We start from the raw sequence: 20,552 nt of genomic DNA, 5'->3' as shown, positions 1-20,552 counted from the left end.
TTCTCCTCCCTCGTCAACTGTCTCCTGAACAACCCAATGTTCTGCTCAACCAACCTCTCGGCTAGATCATAAGCAACAAGTGAGACCAACTGCTCTCTCCTCCAAACAGACAACAATCGGGATTGCAACTCCCGACAAATGGCATCAAGGCCTCTCATACATGAGGACAAGATGGACTGCATGTGTATTATGACTCTGTCAGAATGATGTTTCCTAATGCGGAAGAAGCACTGGAACATCTGTAGGATCAAATTGTCACACTCCAAATCAAACAGGATCTCATAAGTCCTAGTCATGGACATGCCTTCTAGAATATCAAGCTTCTTCCCAAAGATAGAGCCTACACTGGTGTCCAAGTCTCAGAAAATTAGTCTGAGAACTCTCCTCATAACATCATCATTGTAAGGAGCTATAGGGGTGATCAATCTCATGATGTTACTAAGACACGAGACAACCGGAAGTGTGACCCCTTCACAAGGGTACTCCAAAAACTTGGGTTGTATTAAAGCTAGAATGGCAGGTTTCAAAGCCCACAACAACTTCTTCCCTTCTAATTTGTTCACTTCAAAAAGAAGTGCATCCAATTCATCTAGTTTGAAAAGGGCTTTCCATGTGACTCTCATATGTTTCAAATCTGATCCAAGTGCAAGGATTTTGTGTCCAATCTCCGGCTTCTTCTGAAAATCATTGGGTTGTTCTTTTTGAAGAATGGCATAGTCCCCCTTTCAGAAGGGTGTATTGTTTGTTGTTGCTGAGTTATTAAAGGAGTTAATGAAGGTTTCATCCATATTTAGTCAAATGATATCAAGTACAGCAAGAAGTACACAATAATGATTGGTTGACTCAGTGGTTGACTCAATACACTGGTCTTCTTACATCAACAACATAAGTCTAATCTTATAGACAAGACTCTATCAATAGCCTTATACTTACTCTTGACAACAATGTTGCTATGCTCAAACACTGCTCAATAGTACAACAGGACAATATAAATATGACAGCCCCCGCAACACATAACTGCACTAATTCTTTGACACATGCTCATCTACTTGGGCAATAACATACTTGCACCCTACTAACTCTCCTAGCAACAATAATACTTGACTCAAATACAACAATAAAGTTTTGATATATGGTCAACTGACCTCACTGGGCTTAGCAATAGTACATAGTTATGTGTTATAGATCCATTTGGGCACACCTCGACTTACAAATCAGTACTATTAGGGCCCATCAAACCCTAATTCAATTGTTACATGCCCTAATGAAGTCAACCATTAGAATGTCTCCTTTCCAAGAGATTCCATGATTGAAATCATCCAAAAACTACCTCTAAGAAGATCAGCACAGACAGCCCTTTATCAGGGTGCACTGCAATGCAGCCCAGTACACTGTCAAGGTGCATTGCAGCGCACTTGAGCCCTCTTTGGCCTGCGCTGGGTGAATTTGAGTGAAATATGCATTGGGGTTTGGAATATTCTTATCCATAGGATGCCTCTAGATGTTTCCCAAGGCTCTCCACTCCTTTGGGCTCGAAATTGGATGAGGGAGGAAGTTAAGGAACATCAATCCCTTTATCCCTTCCTCCATGGAACTAAATCCTAAGTTTGGGAGGGCATTCATTGTCACCATTTATGGCATAACTTCCTTCATTCACCTATAAAAAGACCACTCATCTAAGTGATCAGGGGTTGGAAATCATTGAATTATAGGGAGATACTGTTAGTATGAGACTTGAGTTGGTTTCAAGTATTGTAATGATGTCAAAATGTCTTGCTTGTTATGAAAGGATGGGATTGAACTGGAGGAATGGCACTAAATCAAGCAAATTGGGTTGTAACTCTTCCTTTTACTAATAAAGTGTTCAAAGCTTTTTCCATATGTTTGTATTGTTTATTGATGCTTTCATATGTGTATTATGCACTTGATTCCATTTTATATTTAATCAATACATCATTATCATATGCTTTGATCGGTTTTTCTCTTTTTTCTGTGTGCAGGTACTTTTACGGAAAGGAGCAACAGAATTGGTCAAGGGAGATAAGGAGTAAGTGAAAGCTTCAGGTAGGCTTCTTTACTGTTTTATTTAATCTATTGGTTATAGAAAAAGTAGAGAATGCTTTGCACTGTTGTTCTAGACTTAGCTACTAGTCTAGGGGTTTAAGCATTTATTTGTAGACACTAAAATTCCCAAAACAAATTGGCGACTCCACTGGGGATCGATTATCCATCTTAGTAGCTTATCAGCGTCTTAAGACATTTTTACATACTGTACTTGTGGTTGTTGATTGAATTTCAGTCTTATTTAATTGAAAATTGAGTCGAAACTGTGTCAAATTGCCTTCAAAAATGACTTACTATCACCAGCGTAGCTTAGTGAAGGACACAGTGCGCTGCAATGCACTTCCCGCATAGAGCCAGTGCACTGAAGCACATTGTCTCTCACTGCAGCCTGCATTGATCCCTTGAGGGTCAGTTTCCCATCTAGGAGCTGAAGTTTTTGCCAATTTTCTCTTGTTTGAATGATTTGTTGAATGTCAATGATGTCTTGTCTCTGAAAATAGTTTTTCATCTCCTTAGCTGGCCCTACTTAGACTAGGATTGATAAATGTTTCTTATGTATTTACTTTGTCATTTTCAATCTATAGTCGAAAGTTAGTTTTTTGGTCGATTGATCTTTGTCGAAAGAAAGTGTCGTAAAATCGTCTTTTCCTTCGAAAATTGAATTGTCATAAAGTCTTCATTCATGAAAGATCAATTGATTGATGTGTGCATATGATTAGTCTTTTCGTTGAAAGTGTCGTAATTCCTCATTTCTTTGAAAACGAAAGTGTCGTAAAGTCTTCCTTTCCTTGAAAAGAAATTGTCGCAAAATCATCATTTTTATGAAAAAAGTTTATTGATCGATTGTGCATTAGTTTTCATTTTGGTTCATTCACATTAAGGGAAATCGAAAAGAAATACATGCATGTTGCATTGAAAAAGTTTGTGAATGCTTGAAAGGAATAGCTAGAGAAATTGCATTAGATGTGCTCTCTTCTCTTTGTCAAAGATCTGATTGCTCTATCCCTACTAGCTAAGGGTTTTCATTGTTAAATTGAATGGAAAGAATGCTTATCATATTAGTTGCATTTTAGGAATTGCAAACATACATCACGTGGTGAACCTTGAAAGGAAAATTCTAAAGAAGATCAACTTAAAATTTATCTGAATTTACTTAATGGAGCATTGTCACCTAACGAAAAACATTTAGAGGTCTAGGCTAGAGACGTGTTCTGGCGTCGTAAAACAAAGCAGTTGTCGCTAACTTGTCTGCAATACATCCCGAGTGTGATACCTCATTCCACGTACGTGAGTATATCGTAGCTCGTCCATGTACCTTCGGGTATATAGGGCGGTGTTACAGTACGTAAAGTATATGGGAATGCTCTCACTGTGCGGTTTTGCATTAAACAACGCTTATACGGATTGGGCCTCCACGTACCTTCGGGTATATATGGGAGGACAACTCTAGGTTGCTATCCATCCTTAGGTAACCGAGTCAGCCGCCTTGTACATTGTGATACACCGAACACAGCATTCAGGGAGATTTCCTGCCCGTACTTCTTGGTTCGCCAGGAGGTATTCTGCAATTCACAGTTACTTGGTAATCCTTTTGCCTAGATCATCCCTCTTTTGTTTTTGTTATGTTACTTTGATTAAAATAAAATTAATTGACCGCGGATAACATCCTCCACGCTCGCTCCTTAGTTGATCTTAGGTTGAAACATATGGCGACAAATCCAAAATCCACCGATCAAGGAATTCCTTTTGATGGGAATCCTAGTCCTTTTCCTCCTTTTGGAAATATTGGTACTCCATATATGGCTACATTATCCCTTTCGGGATTTACCATTGGCTTGCCAATATGGTTGTTTTCAACCTCCTTGGTTCAAAATGTCGTGATTTCTCCACAATCGAGTATACCTCCAACTGGACAAAATCAACCTCCAGTTGATCTTAAAGTTGACCCTTTGCCTTCTTCCTCGGTTGTTTCTTCCTCCCCTTCTTCCTCTTCGCCTGGTGAAAGTATTGGTACTAGTAACCAGGTGGCTAAGAAGAAAAAGAAAGGGAAGAAGAAGAAGAAAAAGCAAATTCAGTAGAGGGGCAACCAAGCAACCATCGCTTTGAATGCAAAATCTGATGAGAAACCGTCCATCAAGCCTCACAAAGTTCGATATCCATGTAAACTTTGTGTGGGAGACCATCTTCTTCAAAATTGTCCTGATATTCCTCAAATCTTAGAAGATTGGTCTTCTCGTTCACATCATCCCGTATCATCAACTTCTGGAGATCATGTTGGTGACACACCATCAACTAGTGGTAGTAAAGTTCATGGAAAGAAGGGTAAAGTTAAGTTTCCCTGTAGGTTATGTGAAGGGAATCACCCCATTCACCTTTGTCCCTATCTGGATGAAGCTAAAAAAGTGTTGGATAACTATCCTGCTTCACCGCAGCAACTTCCATCTAGTTATAGGAGGCTCTCCCTTAATCCTTCACTAGTTGATGAATTGACTGACTCAAATCAACCGTCGGTCAAACCCACTCTCTCTGAAAGTGAATCATATAAGTCTATACCCGACCCAAATCAACAGGTCGAGGTAACAGTTGACCCGATTTCACCTTTAGTAAATCGTACCTTTCCCGAAGAGAGTGAATATGATACCACTCAAGTTCTTTTTGTTTCTTCAGATTCAAATGAGCTTGGGGGCAATCCTCCTGTTCCATCAAGACAGGAGGAAAATCCTCCCGCTCTCGTAACTCAAGGGGTTAATTTTCCCGTTCTTACGGTACCCCCTCCAAGTAGTCTAGTCACTTCCTTTGATTGGAACCGACTGGCAGGATTCTGCCTTCCTTCTTATGTGCCTTTCCAGATCATAGTACAGGTTTATAATATGATTGTATCTAGCACTATTATAGATGAAGGTGCATCTGTGAGTATCCTTTCCTCAACTGCTTGGCAAGCGCTCGGTTCGCCGCCGCTTGTGCCTATTACCCAGAATTTGTTGGCTTTTAACAGAGGAACCAATCGACCATTAGGGATCCTCCCTCAATTACCTATTACTTTGGGAGGAAAAATTGTTTATCTAAACGTGATGGTAGTCCCAGGCCCATTAGATTACAATTTACTTCTAGGGCGCGACTATGTTTATGACATGGGAGCTATTGTTTCAACACTCTTTCGAGTGATTTGTTTCCCGCATGAAGGCAGAATTGTCACCGTTGACCAGCTTTCATTTCCTGGTCCAAATATGGCTTCCAGTCAACCATCTTCCCTAAATGGTCCTTTTGTACCAATGGTATCATCCCCACCACGAGTTAATTATGTGGCAACCCGTTCCATACCTACATAAACTGACGATCATTTCAATGATGTTGTACATCATGTACTGGGGGCATTGGAACCAGATCTCTCCTTCATGACCTCTTATGAGTTGTGAAACAAAGGATATGAGGATAGTAGTTCCTTGTCTTGTGTCAACCTCATTAAAAATGGAACAAGGAAATATGAGGATAGTTATTTTACTGTGTCAACCTCATTAAAAAATGAAACAAGTCCATGAGGATAGTTCCTTGTCTTGTGTCAACCTCGTTAAAAAATGAAACAAGGAATATGAGGAGAGTTCCTTGTCTTGTGTCAACCTCATTAAAAAATGAAGCAACGAATATGAGGAGAGTTCCTTGTCTTGTGTCAACCTCGTTAAAAAATGAAACAGGCCCATAAGCATAGTTCCTTGTCTTGTATCAAGCTCGTTAAAAAATGAAACAAGGAATCTGAGTAGAGTTCTTTGTCTTGTGTCAAGCTCGTTTAAAAATGAAACAAGGTCCCCTAGAGCAAAGTTCCAAGTCGAGTCTTTGATTAGATCTCGTAAAATCCCAGTCGAGTCTTTCACTTTATCTCGTAAAAGAACCTCCATTCCATCCACTTGATAGCCACGAGTAGTCTACTTAGGTGAATGTAATGAAGCTTGGGGGGCATGCACCTAGTGGTAAAGTTAAGTCTCCTTATAAGTTATGTGAAGTGAATCACCCCATTCACCTTTGTCACTATCTGGATGAAGCCAAAAAAGTGTTGGATAACCGTCTTGCTTCACCGCAGCAACTTCTCTCTGGTTTCAGGAGACTCTCCCTTTCATCATGTTGGGGGCATGTAAACCAATCTCAAGCATAGTACTGCTTTTTAAGCTTGTGTAAAAATGAAACTGAATCCAAGCATAGTTTTTTGTTTCAAGCTTGTGTAAACATGAAACTGAATCCAAGCATAGTTCCCTATGGTTCAAGCTTGTCTAAAAATGAGCCCATTTCCATTTTTAACCCTCGTGATTGCCATTCTATCAGCCTCTTTCATCAAATGAACCTTCATTGTTTTCATCCCATCGCCACCATCCCTTTGGTCGATCATACGCTTTCACTTGATTGTTTTATCCTTTTTCGAGAAACAGTTGCAATGAGTGGTCTTATTAGCCAGCCTCTTCACATAAATCAACATGTTTTGAGAAGTTCCAATATCACCGGAACCAGTTGCTACCCTAGACACCACTCGTTCCTCAAATTGGAGTCCTCTTTAAGCTCTTTTCAGAGTCTCTAAACATGAAAAGATTGTCGAGTGCTTTTCATTTCCAGCTCGTTAATGGATTGGAATTGATATCTACTCAATATAAGTTTAACCCTTTTTCGGGCTGAGATAAATTAACTACGAAAAAGGAATACATTGATCGAACATGGTCAATAGGTTCTCTCTCGTATTATTTTACGCTTTTTCGGACTTGAGAGATTAATTTACGAAAAAGATCTTATGGAGTTTTCTTTTTGTACCTTTTCAAACTCTCTAAACATGAAAAGGACCGAATTATCCTTGTCGTTAAAAACATCAAATAGCGACAAACTTGTCCATCTAGACAAGACCGAGTTTCACCTTCGCTAGACTCGTTAAAGCATCGAATAGCAATGGATTCAACCAAAGGGTGGAATTATACAACAAGCATATGTTATCCTCCTCAAGCTTGATAAAAATAAAAAGGTACCAGTCAGCGATGACTTGGGAAAATGGAAAAAGGGGAGAACAATTTATGGTAGCAAGTCGCTCTTGAACATGACACTTTCACCTCATCACCGTGACAATGTGGATTAGGTCATTCAGCTTGTCGGTTATCACACCGTTGGTCTATCATACCATCCATTACTTTGTTTTGGGTCAATGCTACCAATTCATTTTAGTGTCACCGACATGTTCAAGAGAAGTCATTCAATTCAAACTTCATCCTTTGTAATACCTTAAACCCTCATTTTCATGACCGCCATTCCTGAACCTTCTGTCGTCAATCGACTTTCATCTCCAAAATCATTTACCTCGTTTCGTGTCGTTGATGTGGGATACATCAAGGCCCTCTTGCGACAAGTCGCTTCTTGTCGACATCAGCAGATTATCCAAGAAGTTGACTTAGAAACACCCCTTCAGTACCTTGAGGCTTGCATACATCAATGGCAAGTTTCCCGCCTCTAACGATAGGTTGACATCACTAGCCTTCGACCAAAAGACTTTGTATGGTGTTTGACATCAAATCATTTATTCACACCATGCGAAATGTACTATAGTACCTTGAGGGTCATTATCATTATTGGTGATTCCTCTCGCATCTGTTAACGGCTTACATCATTCGCTGGTAATCAGACGATGTCTTCCCATGTTCGACTTCAGATCATCTATTCATATGGTTAGACTTGTACTTGAGCGAAAGATTGAACGAGATTGAAGATCCCGGATTTGATTTCATCCATCCAGGCTGCGATATTTTCAGGAGTACTAAATCAAATGTACAATGGCCTTACATTCATGGTCATCCATTCATGGATCTATATCTGTAGACGACACAAGGGACACCTTTATTTTTGGACAATCGTCCCCAGAAAAACCCAATTCAAGAAAACCGATGCAGCATGTATGAGGGTTTTATTATTAAGCAGATTTCTGAATACAACTAGAGTACCAGAAATGGTTCACCCTTCAAAGAATATCCTTGGCAGTAGTACCTCTATCCGGAGACAGATATTCCGGCAAATCAGCAACCAAATGAACAACCCCACAGTGACTCTGGCTATTCCTTGTGTTGGACAGCGAAAGTTGCTCCAAGCACTCCTCTAGAATTGCATCACCCTTCGTCAGCTGATCAGCGCCCAGTCTGCCCCACGGATACTCCCAGCGTTGCCTCTGAAGCCCTCTTCGACTTCTGCGTCAACCTCTACGACTTATGCATCAGCCTTTACAGCCCTCTGTGTCCTTTGCGCTGGCCTTCTTAGCCTTTGCGTCAGCACTCCTAGGCTCTGCGTTGCCTCTTCCGGCACTTTGCTACCTCTCTAATATGCATTCTTCAGCCTTGGATCGAAATCCCTTGTTGAACTGCCCCTCGCTGCAACTGATCTCTAACTCGATTTCCTCAGCAAACCCAACCCCGAAAATCGAATTCTTGATCTCTCGGGGGTGTCTCCAACTGACCCTCAAACCTCCTCTTATACTTTTCTTGTTGACAATTCAATGGTCGAGATTAAGCCCCTAATCAACAGCTAAGATTAGATCTAACTTGATGCTCGTTATTTAGAACTTTCTCACCCATTTTATATGAATACACAATAATATTTTAATTTTCCTAAGTTTAGACTTAGGAACCCCATTAAAAATATTAATTATTTTAATATCTCTTCATCCGGGTGGAATTTCTCCAAAAGATTTCTAGGTTTTGGTTATCTCATGTGCCTTACCCTCTCCACCAATTTTCATGGCTAAAGCACATCTGATGCTACCAAAAATCAACATTTCATTCACATTACATGGCCCATACATTGAGAGATGCTATAATAGAGATAGAATTCTACAATTTTAGGTAGTAAATGCATGCAACAATTAGCCCTAGAAATAGCGAAAATCCCAGTCCAATGTATATGACAAAGTAAAACAAGAATAACATTAAAAGCATGTACTTACATGTAACAGAGTATATCCAACCATCCACAATTGACAAAAGAGAAGCTCCAAGATAAGATAGACCAATATCCACACATCAAACTTCATCCATAAAGCTCCAATTCATCCTCTAGAAAAAGTGTGAAATTCTCGAGAGAGAGAAGAATCCAATCCAATGTGATGATGTGAAAATGAGTTCATCTCACTTGTATTTATACACAAATTAGGAGTTCGAATTAGCCTCCTTAGCCTACATAAGCCCCAAAAATAAAATAATGTTCTAATAATTCAACTTTTGGTGACAAGCCCACCAAACTAGCTCATAAATTAAAGAATCAGCCTCTCAAGAGGTCAAATAATAATCTATGCATGTCGGAGGGCCCTCTAAGAGGCCTAATGAGGTCCATTGGTGTCACAATGAATAATAGGACCCTCAAAAGCAATGGACAAGGGATTGGCCTCCAAATGAGATGTGGGGCAACACAAGTGTCCTTATGGGTCTCCACACAAATCGAAGATGCCTGTAAATCGCCTGCAAGGGTTAGGATGATGGTGTAGGGGTGTCAAATCATCATACAAGTCTTGGATCATCTGCCAAGTGTATGGTGCAAATCTGGGGTCTGTTGGGCATGATGGATCAGGTTCATCTTCCTCGTCCAATAAGTAAACCACGAGCAATTTCTAAATGGCTATGGGGATCCATGGAGTGCAATCTGTTGTTGTGGAGGCCCATGGCTCTCCACGCACACCCTACATGTGCCAATGTAACCCTCTGGAGGATTAAGACCCCGTATAGGGAGACCAAACCCAAGATGGAAACCATCTGCAATTCTGCATAAGATCCAATGTGTCCCCTAGCCTTCCAGTACAACAAGTCATTAGTGAAATTGAGTAAATAAGCTTAATAGTCATGGACCACAGGTGGGGACTTCATAATGGCCTGCCCTTCCATAATGGGCTTCGGGATGTGCCAATGTCTCCTAAACTCCAAATGGGGTTAACCAATAATCCTATTAGGTGGTTTCTACTTCTAAAGGGGATAATATAGTCAATGTACATCCTTCAAAAGTTGGTGGAATGTGACAGATAGGTGAATGAAGTAGGGGATGAGAAGGGGCAGCCCTGGGTCACATGCTAGGGTACAAGGGTAGCTAATAAGAGGGAAGACCACACTTGGGTTTATAATGTATAGGAGGGAGCAATCGTGGTACATGAGGTGTCGCGGCCTTGATTTGTCCACCCTTCTTTATATGCCTTTTTCCTTTTTATGATTTTCTTTGTTTAATTGCTCGGGGCTCAAGGAGATAAGAGCAAGATGTATAAGATATAGCAGTGAATACCCCCCTTTAAGGTAGGGTGGTTCATTGCCCACCAGGGGTTGGGACAATCATGGATTCCTATATGATGAAAGAGGCTCATAGAACCTGTAGGAACTAGGGTGATGGCCATGATGATGGGGTAGAGCTCATGTATTGGCTTTTTCCCACGTGCTAAATGTGTTTGGCCTGGGCATATTTTGCATTTTGTGGTACATTTTCATGTTGAATGTGGCCAAATATGCTTTTATCTTTCTTTTTAGCTGCATCAACCTCTGAGGCATCATTCCAAGTCTAAGCCAAGGTGTGGGCAAGAGGAAGGGGCGAGCAAACTGTATGTGGACCCAGTCGAGGAATGTAGACCTAGGCGGGAGAAATGATGAACGGGATAATAATAATTTAACGGTAAGTTTCGCTGGGTGAAACCCACAAGATGAGGGTTCAAATCTCATTGAGTATATATATGACCTGTTGTGTCTTGGCTAGAAGAGTAGGCGACCCCATAGCGGATGTCTCGGCTCTTGTTGGGGCATAAGTTTCCTACTATTGTGCGGCTTGCAGGCGGTTGCACGTAGCCTAGTTTTATAATGGCAGCCAGTTAGATTTGATCCTGGGTCTGTTCAGGATAACTCTCACCAGTTACCGATTATCCTAGATTTTAAAAAAAAAATAATAAGTGAAAAGGGGGTAATATGAGCAGATAAGGGAGCGGGACCACGCAACCAAAATCAGGGTTTCCCATAAAATACCATCCCTAAAGCCAAATGGTCAGTAAAAGAGATTCTATGGGACTAGATTGCAAGGTTAATATCCAAAAAGGGGTCTAGGGGACAAGGGCATGGACCTGATCCATTCTTTCCACCGAATCCCCCCATTAATCCATGCCCACAAGTGTCCATGATAAGCAAACTACAATTCTCAATTACCAAATGACAAAGCATACTTTTAAATTCAAGAGACCCACATTCAAACATACGATCATAGCAGATGGGTGAGGGACCACATGGCTGGCCCAGGTGGTGGAGAAAATGGCACAATGAGCTAACTGATGGCTGCAAAGGGCTGTTGGCTGCCGGTTGAGGACCATCATGGAGAAAAAAAAATCTCCTAGGGATATCATCCACAAAATGGTGGGTAACAGGCACCATAGGGAAACCTCCCTTGAGAACGAAATCCCACGAAGTAGTAGGAGGAAGGTTGTTGAGGTGATAGTGGCAACCATTCCTCATTGTTGCCATATGGTATGGCCTTTGCCCAGTGAGTCCTTTCACTTGACCTGCTAGATTTTGAAGCAACAATTACAATATAACTTTCTATCCAAACTACTCACACATATACAAAGTGGTAAAAATGGAAACACAAAAGCATTATTTAATTCAAAAAGAACAGAAAAGAAAAGGGTTGCAATGAATTGGCACAAAATAAAATACCCCTGCTAATTTATTCAGATCAGAATCTTTAATTTTAAAAGTAAATAGACTTGGTCTAGGCTCTACAATCGTATGACCGAGCTGAACAGCGAGAACATAACCCTGCATATTTGCAAGAAGTCAAGTCCATTAGCTATAATTCAAGTACAAGCAAATCAGTACTTGCAAATACTCATTCTAAATTAAAATAATGCCGCAATGTTACTATTATTATTGCTTTGATGTGTTTTACAAACCTGTCGACTTCCACCAGTGGCAATCAGTAAATAGTCAGCTTGGATTGTCTGCTTCAAGTTATCAGGTGCTTTAGCAACCATGATGTCAAACCTTCCATTATCATTGCATGATATCCGGGTAGCAATTCTGCCAGATTCTAATAGGACTAAAGAACAAGAAAGAAGTTAATTCTTAGTTTCAAGGCTACCTGTCAGAAGGAATAGTAGAAAACATATACTTTAGAAGACATATCATAGGCTATAACTATTATTATGTTATAGGGTAAAGAGGTTCTCTTTGTGGTACAATTGAGGTAAAAAATGGCAAAGATGAATGCATTCATCAATTTATGTCAGATCTTGATGAGAAATTCAATGGTCATACTGTCAATACAAGAAAATAATGAAGAAATACCATTTTTATAGGTGCACAAAACTGGCAATAACAAGAAATATATTCACACAAATGAAAAGTGCTAAAGAAAGAAAGTTTGCAAGCATGAGAGGAGATTGCTGGAATTGTACACATATCTGTACAATCTGTTACAGTCTATAGTGTATGAGTATACACATTGTGATTTTCATCACATCGATGGAGTTTGCTGCTGGTCCCCTGGAGCTGTTTGGATTGACTGAAGATACACACTCTCTTTATTTGCTTGGAGGTGCTCCTTTTTTATTAAGTTGGTGTTTTGAATTGAAGAGGACTCGCTCTTCATTGTTCAAGGGTCATGGTTGATAATCTTCTCATGGTTGTGGATGCTAGGCTATAGCTATTATTTATATCAATAAAATCTAAGGGTAAAGAGGTTCTCTTTGTGGTGCATTTGAGGTACAAAATGGCAAAGATGAATGCATTCATTAATTTATGTCAGATCTTGATGAGAAATTCAATGGCCATACTTTCAATACAAGAAAATAATGAAGAAATACCATTTTTGTAGGTGCACAAAACTGGCAATTAGAAGAAAGATATTCACACAAAAGAAAAGTGCCAAAGAAAGAAAGTTTGCAAGCATGAGAGGAGATTGCTGGAATTGTACACACATCTGTACAATCTGTTACAGTCCATATTGTATGAGAATACGCATTGTGATTTTCATCACATTGATAGAGTTTGCTGCTGGTCCCCTGGAGCTGTTTGGATGGATTGGAGATACACACTCAATTTATTTTCTTGGAGATGCTACTTTTTTATTAAGTTGGTGTTTTCAATTGAAGAGGACTCACTCTTCATTGGTCAAGGGTCATGGTTGATAATCTTCTCATGGTTGTGGATGCTACTTTCATGTCTTTATGTTGATTTTTCAAGGTCTTCTAGATGATAATTACTTCTAATGATTTTTACTTTATGTTGATTTTTCAAGGTCTTCTAGATGATAATTACTTCTAATGATTTTTACTTTAAATCCTCTTGTATTCACATTTCATCATTACGCAATTACACAGAAGATCTTCAATAGTAGAACAAAAATTGACAGTAGCATCAAAATGAGACAGCCAAACACAAGAAAGAAAATATTTTACCCTGAGAAATCCCTGTTGGGGGGAAAACCTAGCAACCTTTTTCTTAGAGAAATCATTCAATTCAACAAGAGATACAATCTGAATTTGCAGTCAAAAACAAAGTCAAACTCACCACAAATATACCCAGGTCAAACCTAGTCAACCAGAGACAAATTCGGCCTCCTCAAATCTCAGCCTCCTGACATTTTGGCCTCCTGCCTCAACAATCGGTTTGTTGATGCCTCAAGGAATTTTGGTCTACTCAAAGATGGTCCGCCCAAATTTGTTTTGCCCAAAAACCCGACTTGCTTTCACTTTGATCTACCCTTATCTCTCTTCTTGTAGTGACCTCACCAAACCAAATTCTTAAATTCTAACAGTTGGAAATTAATTAGGAATCTATCAATTAAATAACACAAATACATACCTGGTTTCCATGTTTGAAGTCGATCCCGAACTGTCATAGCTCCAAATTTGTTCCCGTTACCAAAATCATTGAATCCTCCCTGCCAAACTAGGCACAAACTCTATACCCAGTGCCAGAATACCTCAAAATTGAAGCACTCTGGCCCCCGTGCCCAAAAGCTTCAAGAACAGTTACCCAAATCTCAATTTCTGATTGAATTCTCCTTCGAACCACATTTCACCCCTATAGCAGACCAATTTTTCCTCCCCTTTCATGTCTCTCTGTGCTTAGATAAATACCCCTTCCTAAGCGGTCGCCGCCTTCTTCCACCGCTCTCATCAGATTTTATTTGAGAGTTTATCTGCTTTACGCATAGCAGGAAGATGAGGTTACATGTTGGAATTTCTAAGTCTAACTGTTAGAAATCATTCCTGTACTTTCTGATTTATTTCTTCCTACTTGTTTTGTTAACTAACAAGTTATTTACCATGTAAATACTGAAAATAAATACAAGTACAGTCTCAACAAATACAGATCATCAACTGAAGGAAAAACAAGCACACAAGTGACACCGTTATTTCTGGACTAATGTCCAAGGAGAAAAACCAATGCGGGAAAATCGGTGCAGCTATCTGAGGGTTTTATTATTACGCAGTTTCAAAATACAATCTGGGTACCAGAAATGGTTCACCCAACAGAGAATGCCCTCGGCAGTAGTACCTCTTAGTCAGAGACAGATATCAACCCCAAGCTGCCCCACGAAATCTCGTAGCGTCAGCCTCTAGGGTCTGCGTCAGCCTCTCTAGCCCAGCAACAGCCCAGCGTCAACCTCTCTGGCCCAGTGTCAGCGTCTCAGGGCTCTGCGTCAGCCTTTGGAGCCTCTGTGTGTCCCATGTTGGCCCTCCTCAAGCTCTGCACAACTCCTGGCTGCCTCTGCGTGGCCTTTCGCTACTTTTGCTTGGCCTCTGGTGGTCTCTAACAGGCTCTGCGTCAACCCTCTCCCGGCTTCTGTGCCGATGCTCCCGATACTATCTTTGCCTCTCTGCTACTGCATTCACTGCCCCTCAGCTGCAACTCTAATCACTCCTTCGATTTCCTCAGCAAGCCCTGCCCCAGAAAATCGAATTCTTGATCAACTCGGTGTATTCTCCAAGTGACCCTCAAGCCTCCTCTTATACTTTTCTCATTGACAATTCAACAACCGAGATTAAGTCACTAATCAACGGCTAAGATTAGATCTAGCTTGATCCATGACTTTTGGACCATTCTAACTCAGTTTTATATTAATTCACATTAATATTTTATTTTCCCTAAGCTTAGACATAGGGACTCCATTAAAAATATTAATTATTTTAATATCTCCCAAACGAGTTAGATTCTACACAAACCATTTCTGGGTCTTGGAGATCTCATGTGCTTTAGCCTCTCCACCAATTTTCGTGGCTATATAACATCTAATGCTACCCCAAATCAACACTCCCTCTTAGCGAGGACTATGCTCTAGTAATACTCCTCACTGAGCATCACCCTAATCATCCGACATCGATCCCTGTGCTGATGCTAGGCCTGCTGCCCAACATCCTCTGCACTCCTGCACCATGTACTGCTACCCATGGCCCTACCACTACCACTGCTGCATCTGCACAGCAACTCCCTCTACATCTGTGTTGTTGCCCATGGCCTTGCCACTGCCACTGTTGCATCTGCACTGCAACCCCTCTCATCATGCTGCATCGTGTTGCCCATAGCACTGCCACTGCTAACAACTGCACTGCAACTCAGTTACTGAGAAGTAAGTAACTGATCTCCAAACTTTGACACCCTTCGTCAGGCTAGAAACACTCCCGATGTTGAAGCTCCCTCTGTCACTGACAAGTGCTCCCTCTCTGACCTTTGCGTTGTTGCAACAACTCTGTGCATCTCGCACTGTTGCCTCACGCTGTCCTGGGACTCCTGCACTGTAGCTCCCTCTGTCGCTCCATCCGCATCCGTCTCTACCGACATCCGCCAATCCTGCTACTCCTCTTCGGGGCTCCCGTAGCAAGGTATAATCCAAGAGGTTGGGTACCTCGAGGATCCTGCCCCTCATCACCTGTAGTCTGTCTGACTACAGCTCGATGTCTCCCCACTTCCTCTCAAGTGGCGTATGAGCACTCATGGCACAGTCATCATCTGTCTCCACTTCTTTCTCCGCCCTTGTTGGCGTAGCCTTGGTCTCAGAAGCCTCTCCCTTGCTCTTCTTCCTCGGACACTGGCTCGCATAGTGACCTAGTTCCCCACAGTGGAAGCATTTGACCTTGGAGAGGTCCTTCTTCTTCCGTTTCTCCTACTTTCCCTCAGATGCTAAGGCAACATCCTCCTCTTCCTCCTTCTTGATTCTAACCCCCTTGTCGTTGCTTCCTGCCTTGGTTAGCCTTTTGATCTCTTCTTGATGAAGAGCCGCCCACAGTTCCTCCCAATCTAGAAGGGTCGACCTACCCAGTATGCTCTGGACAAATACCTCCCAATCCTCTGAGACAACGTTCAATGTTGTCCTCACCGTCATCTCCTCATCCGGCATGGCCCCTATGGAAGTCAGCCGATCCCGGATCTCCTTCAATTGATCGAGAAAGGTGTCTATCTCTTCTCCCTTCTGCATCTGATACGACCGCAGCTGATTCTCCAGTAGCATCTTCATCTGCACGGAAGTATGCTAATACAATTTCGTCAAGGCCTCCCACATCACATTTTTCATGTCCTTTTCGGCAATATGTGGTACTACATGGTCCTTGACCCCGTCAAAGATGATGCTCTTGGCCCTCGCCATTGCCTCCTGGTACTTTTCATTCTCATCCGGGTCAACTGGGATCGCTATCATGTTCAAGGCAAAGTGCTTGATGTTAGAGTTAACATAGCGGAAAATTTAAAACAAATAAGACACACACAGCATTCAACCATGAAAAACAGAGATTTTAACGTGGTTCACCCAACCAATCTGGGCTACGTCCACCAAACAGAGGCATCGGCAATCTTATTACTCAACAGGAGATTACAACAACAGATTTGCACATCTGGAATTCTTTTTCCTCACACCTTCTCATCACACATATCCTCTACGGGCTTACATCTTTATCGCTAGGAGTAGAAAACTGAATCATAAATTCACTCACAACAAATATAGGATGCAATAACTCCTCATCAGGAATAAATGGAGTTAATTTAGCAACAAATCCTATTGTTGTCACATTCATGAGATTTTCTCCAAATTTAATTAACAAAAAATCTCAACAATCTCCACCTTGACAACAATTAGCCTGATACCCTGTTCCAATATTATTTTAATCTTTTCTGCAAGCCAAGAGAAGCCAGACACCATCGTAGCTTCTCTAACAAAACTGGTTTCGTGAACATGTCTGCACAGTTTTCTTTTGTATGCACTTTTTCAAGAGAGACTCCCCTTTCAGTGATGACCTGTCTTACAAAATGGTACTTGATAGGTATATGTTTTGATTTACTATGATAGGCTGGATTGTTAGCCAAGTGAATTGCACTTTGACTATCACAAAATAACTTGATGTTGTCCTGCAACCTACCAAATTCACCAAACAAGCCTTTCAACCAAACCACTTCTTTGCAAGCATGTGAAGCAGCTATGTATTCTGCTTCTGTAGTGGATAAAGCAACAATGTTTTGTAGCTTTGACATCCAGCTTATAGCTCCACCTGCAAGAGTAAAGACATATCCTGAAGTTGACCTTCTCTTATCCAAATCACCTGCAAAATCGGAATCAACATATCCGCAAACAAATTCACTACTTATGTTATAAGTGATACAATAATCACTTGTGCCTCTCAAATACTAAAGCACCCATTTCACTGTTGTCCAGTGTTCTTTTCTTGGATTTGCCATATACCTGCTGACAACCCCAACTGCATGTGAAATATCTGGTCGAGTACAAACCATTGCATACATCAAACAACCTACTACATTGGCATATGGAATTCAAGACATATATTCCTTTTCTTCATTTGTATTAGGAGATAAACTTGAAGAAAGCTTAAAATGGGAAGCTAAAGGGGCTGAAACAGGCTTCACATTGTTCATACCAAACCTCAAGAGTATTTTCTCAATATACTCCTTTTGTGATAGCCACATCTTACCATTGCTCCTGTCTCTGAAAATCTCCATGCCCAAAATCTGTCTTGCTGCTCCTAGATCTTTCATATCAAACGTCCTAGCCATCTGAGCCTTTAACCTATTGATCTTTGTTATGCTTTTGCTTGCTAAAAGCATATCGTCAACATACAACACTAAGATAATGAACATGCCATTACTTAATTTCTTAAAGTACACACAATGATCATATTCACTTCTTATATAGTTTTGACTCATCATGAAAGAATCAAATTTCTTGTACCACTGTCGAGGCAACTGCTTCAGACCATACAATGATTTCTTAAGTCTGCAGACAAATTTCTTGTTGCGATTTTGAACAAACCCTTCCGATTGTTCCATGTAAATCTCTTCATCTAAATCTCCATGTAAAAATGCAGTTTTAACATCTAGTTGTTGTAATTCTAAATCAAGTAAAGCAACTAATGCTAACACAATCCGAATTGAAACAATTTTTACAACTGGTGAAAATATCTCATGAAAGTCAATACTTGCTTTCTGAGAAAAACCTTTTGCGACCAGCCTTGCTTTGTACCTGTCCTCTGTATCATCAACACCCCTTTTCAATTTGTAAACCCATTTACATCCCACAGTTTTCCTGTTTTTAGGAAGTTCTACCAGATCCCATGTGGCATTCTTGTCTAATGCCTTCATCTCGTCCTTCATAGCTTCTTTCCATTTATCACTCTTAGAACCTTCTACAGCTTCCTGATAGCACAAAGGTTCATCATCATTAGCGATTAAAGCAACTGAAGTAACATAATCATCATACCTTTTAGGAGGACGTTTGATTCTTGTGGACCTCCTTAAAGATGTTTCTGGTACTTCCACAATTTGTTGATTATTATCTATAGGAACTTCTTCATGATCAACATCTAAAACACATTCATGATCTGCATCTGAAACTTGTTCATGATCTGAATCTGAAACTTGTTCATCTGGACTATCATCAGTGTTTGAACTGGTTTCAAACTAAATGTGTTGAAGCTTAGATACATTATCCTGTTTCAATTTATCATCTACATCTGGACTTTCAAGTGAAGATTCATTAAATTTAACATCTCTGTTAATGATGATCTTGTTAGTAGGATCCCACAACCTGTATCCCTTAGTCCCATCACCATATCCAACAAAGATATATCTTTTTGATTTAGGATCTAATTTAGAATGTTGATGTTTCGGAACTAGAGCATATGCATCACAACCAAAAACTTTCAATTTAGAATAATCACAAGGATGACCTTTCCATACCTCTCGAGGAATTTTGCATCCTATTGCAGTTGATGATGATCGATTTATCAAATAACAAGTTGTAGAAACCGTTTTTGTCCACAATTCCTTCTGCAAATTGGCGTTATTGAGCATACTTCTTGCACTCTCTAAAAGAGTCATGTTCATGCGTTCAGCAACTCCATTTTGCTGAGGAGTATATACAGTGGTTTTATGTCTTTCAATCCCAGCGTCCTTGCAATAATTATCAAATTCCTTTGAAGTAAACTCACCGCCATTGTCAGTTCTTAAACATTTACTGGTTCTTCCAGTGATGTTTTCAACTAATGCTCTAAACTGTTTGAAAACTGTGAATACATCAGACTTCTTCTGTAACATGTAGACCCACACTTTTCTAGAGAAATCATCAATAAAAGATACAAAATATGACGATCCTCCATATGAGGTTGTAGGAGATGGACCCCAAACATTAGAATGGATATAATCAAGGATTCCCTTACTAGGATGGTTTCCAGTTTTAAACTTCTGCTTGCTTTGTTTCCCAAATAGGCAATGTTTGCAGAAATCTAACTTAGAAGATTTTAAACTAGGAAGTAACTTACGATCAGATAAAAATTTTAATCCTCTTTCGCTCATATGGCCCAACCTTTGATGCCATAAACAAATAGAATTACTGCCATTTTCAGATACTGTAGAAGCATGATCTAACTCTATTCTTCCTTCTAACTGAAAAAGATTTCCAACCTTCTTTGCTTTCATTACTAGTAAAATTCCTTCATAAACTTTCATTACTCCACCTTGAATAAAGGTTTTATATCCATTAGTGTCTAGTACTCCTAGTGAAATGAGGTTTTTTCTTAGTTCAGGTACATGTCTTACATCAGTTAGAATTTTATTTGTCCCATCAAACATTTTTAGCTGGATGCTTCCAATTCCCACAATATTACATGAGACATCATTTCCCATGTAAACAACTCCACCATTGATTGATTTATAAGTTTTAAACCATTCTCTATGAATGCACATGTGATTTGATGCACCAGAATCTAACAGCCAATGTTGATCATGATTAGACAAACTAACTGATAACACTTCATCACTCATACCTGAAATGGATGCTGAACCTGTATCTGTCATGTTTGCTTCTTTCTTCTCTATCGAAGAGTCTCCTTTGGATGTTTGCTGTCTCTTCCAACAGTCCTTCTTCAAATGTCTTGATTTGCCACAAAACCAGCACTTTACCTTACTCTTCTTCCCTTTCGATTTTGAACGCGATTTGTTGTGCTTACTAAAGCGTCT

The 20,552-nt window shown here is 40.3% G+C and overlaps 1 protein-coding gene across 4 annotated transcripts in view; it reads right to left on the bottom strand.

Annotated features, from left to right (window-relative positions):
* The window catches only part of LOC149141871 (uncharacterized), a 371,617-nt gene that overhangs the window by 168,234 nt on the left and 182,831 nt on the right, over positions 1-20,552 (bottom strand). For 2 of the 4 annotated variants that reach the window (XM_089448940.1, XM_089448942.1), the window contains exons 6-7: positions 11,981-12,126; positions 11,745-11,846 (exon numbers count right to left, since the gene is read on the bottom strand). In XM_089448940.1, coding sequence (XP_089305066.1) covers positions 11,745-11,846; positions 11,981-12,126 — 248 coding nt within the window. The remainder of the gene's footprint in view (positions 1-11,744; positions 11,847-11,980; positions 12,127-20,552) is intronic. The other 2 variants (XM_089448941.1, XM_089448943.1) reach the window with 2 other exon arrangements.

The sequence above is a fragment of the Pinus tabuliformis genome, chromosome X (assembly GCF_031772625.1).
Source record: "Pinus tabuliformis cultivar Carrire ecotype Pingquan chromosome X, CPIR1, whole genome shotgun sequence".
Classification (NCBI taxonomy): domain Eukaryota; kingdom Viridiplantae; phylum Streptophyta; class Pinopsida; order Pinales; family Pinaceae; genus Pinus; species Pinus tabuliformis.
Note: the sequence above shows the minus strand (reverse complement) of the source record. Positions and strands in the feature narration are given on the sequence as shown.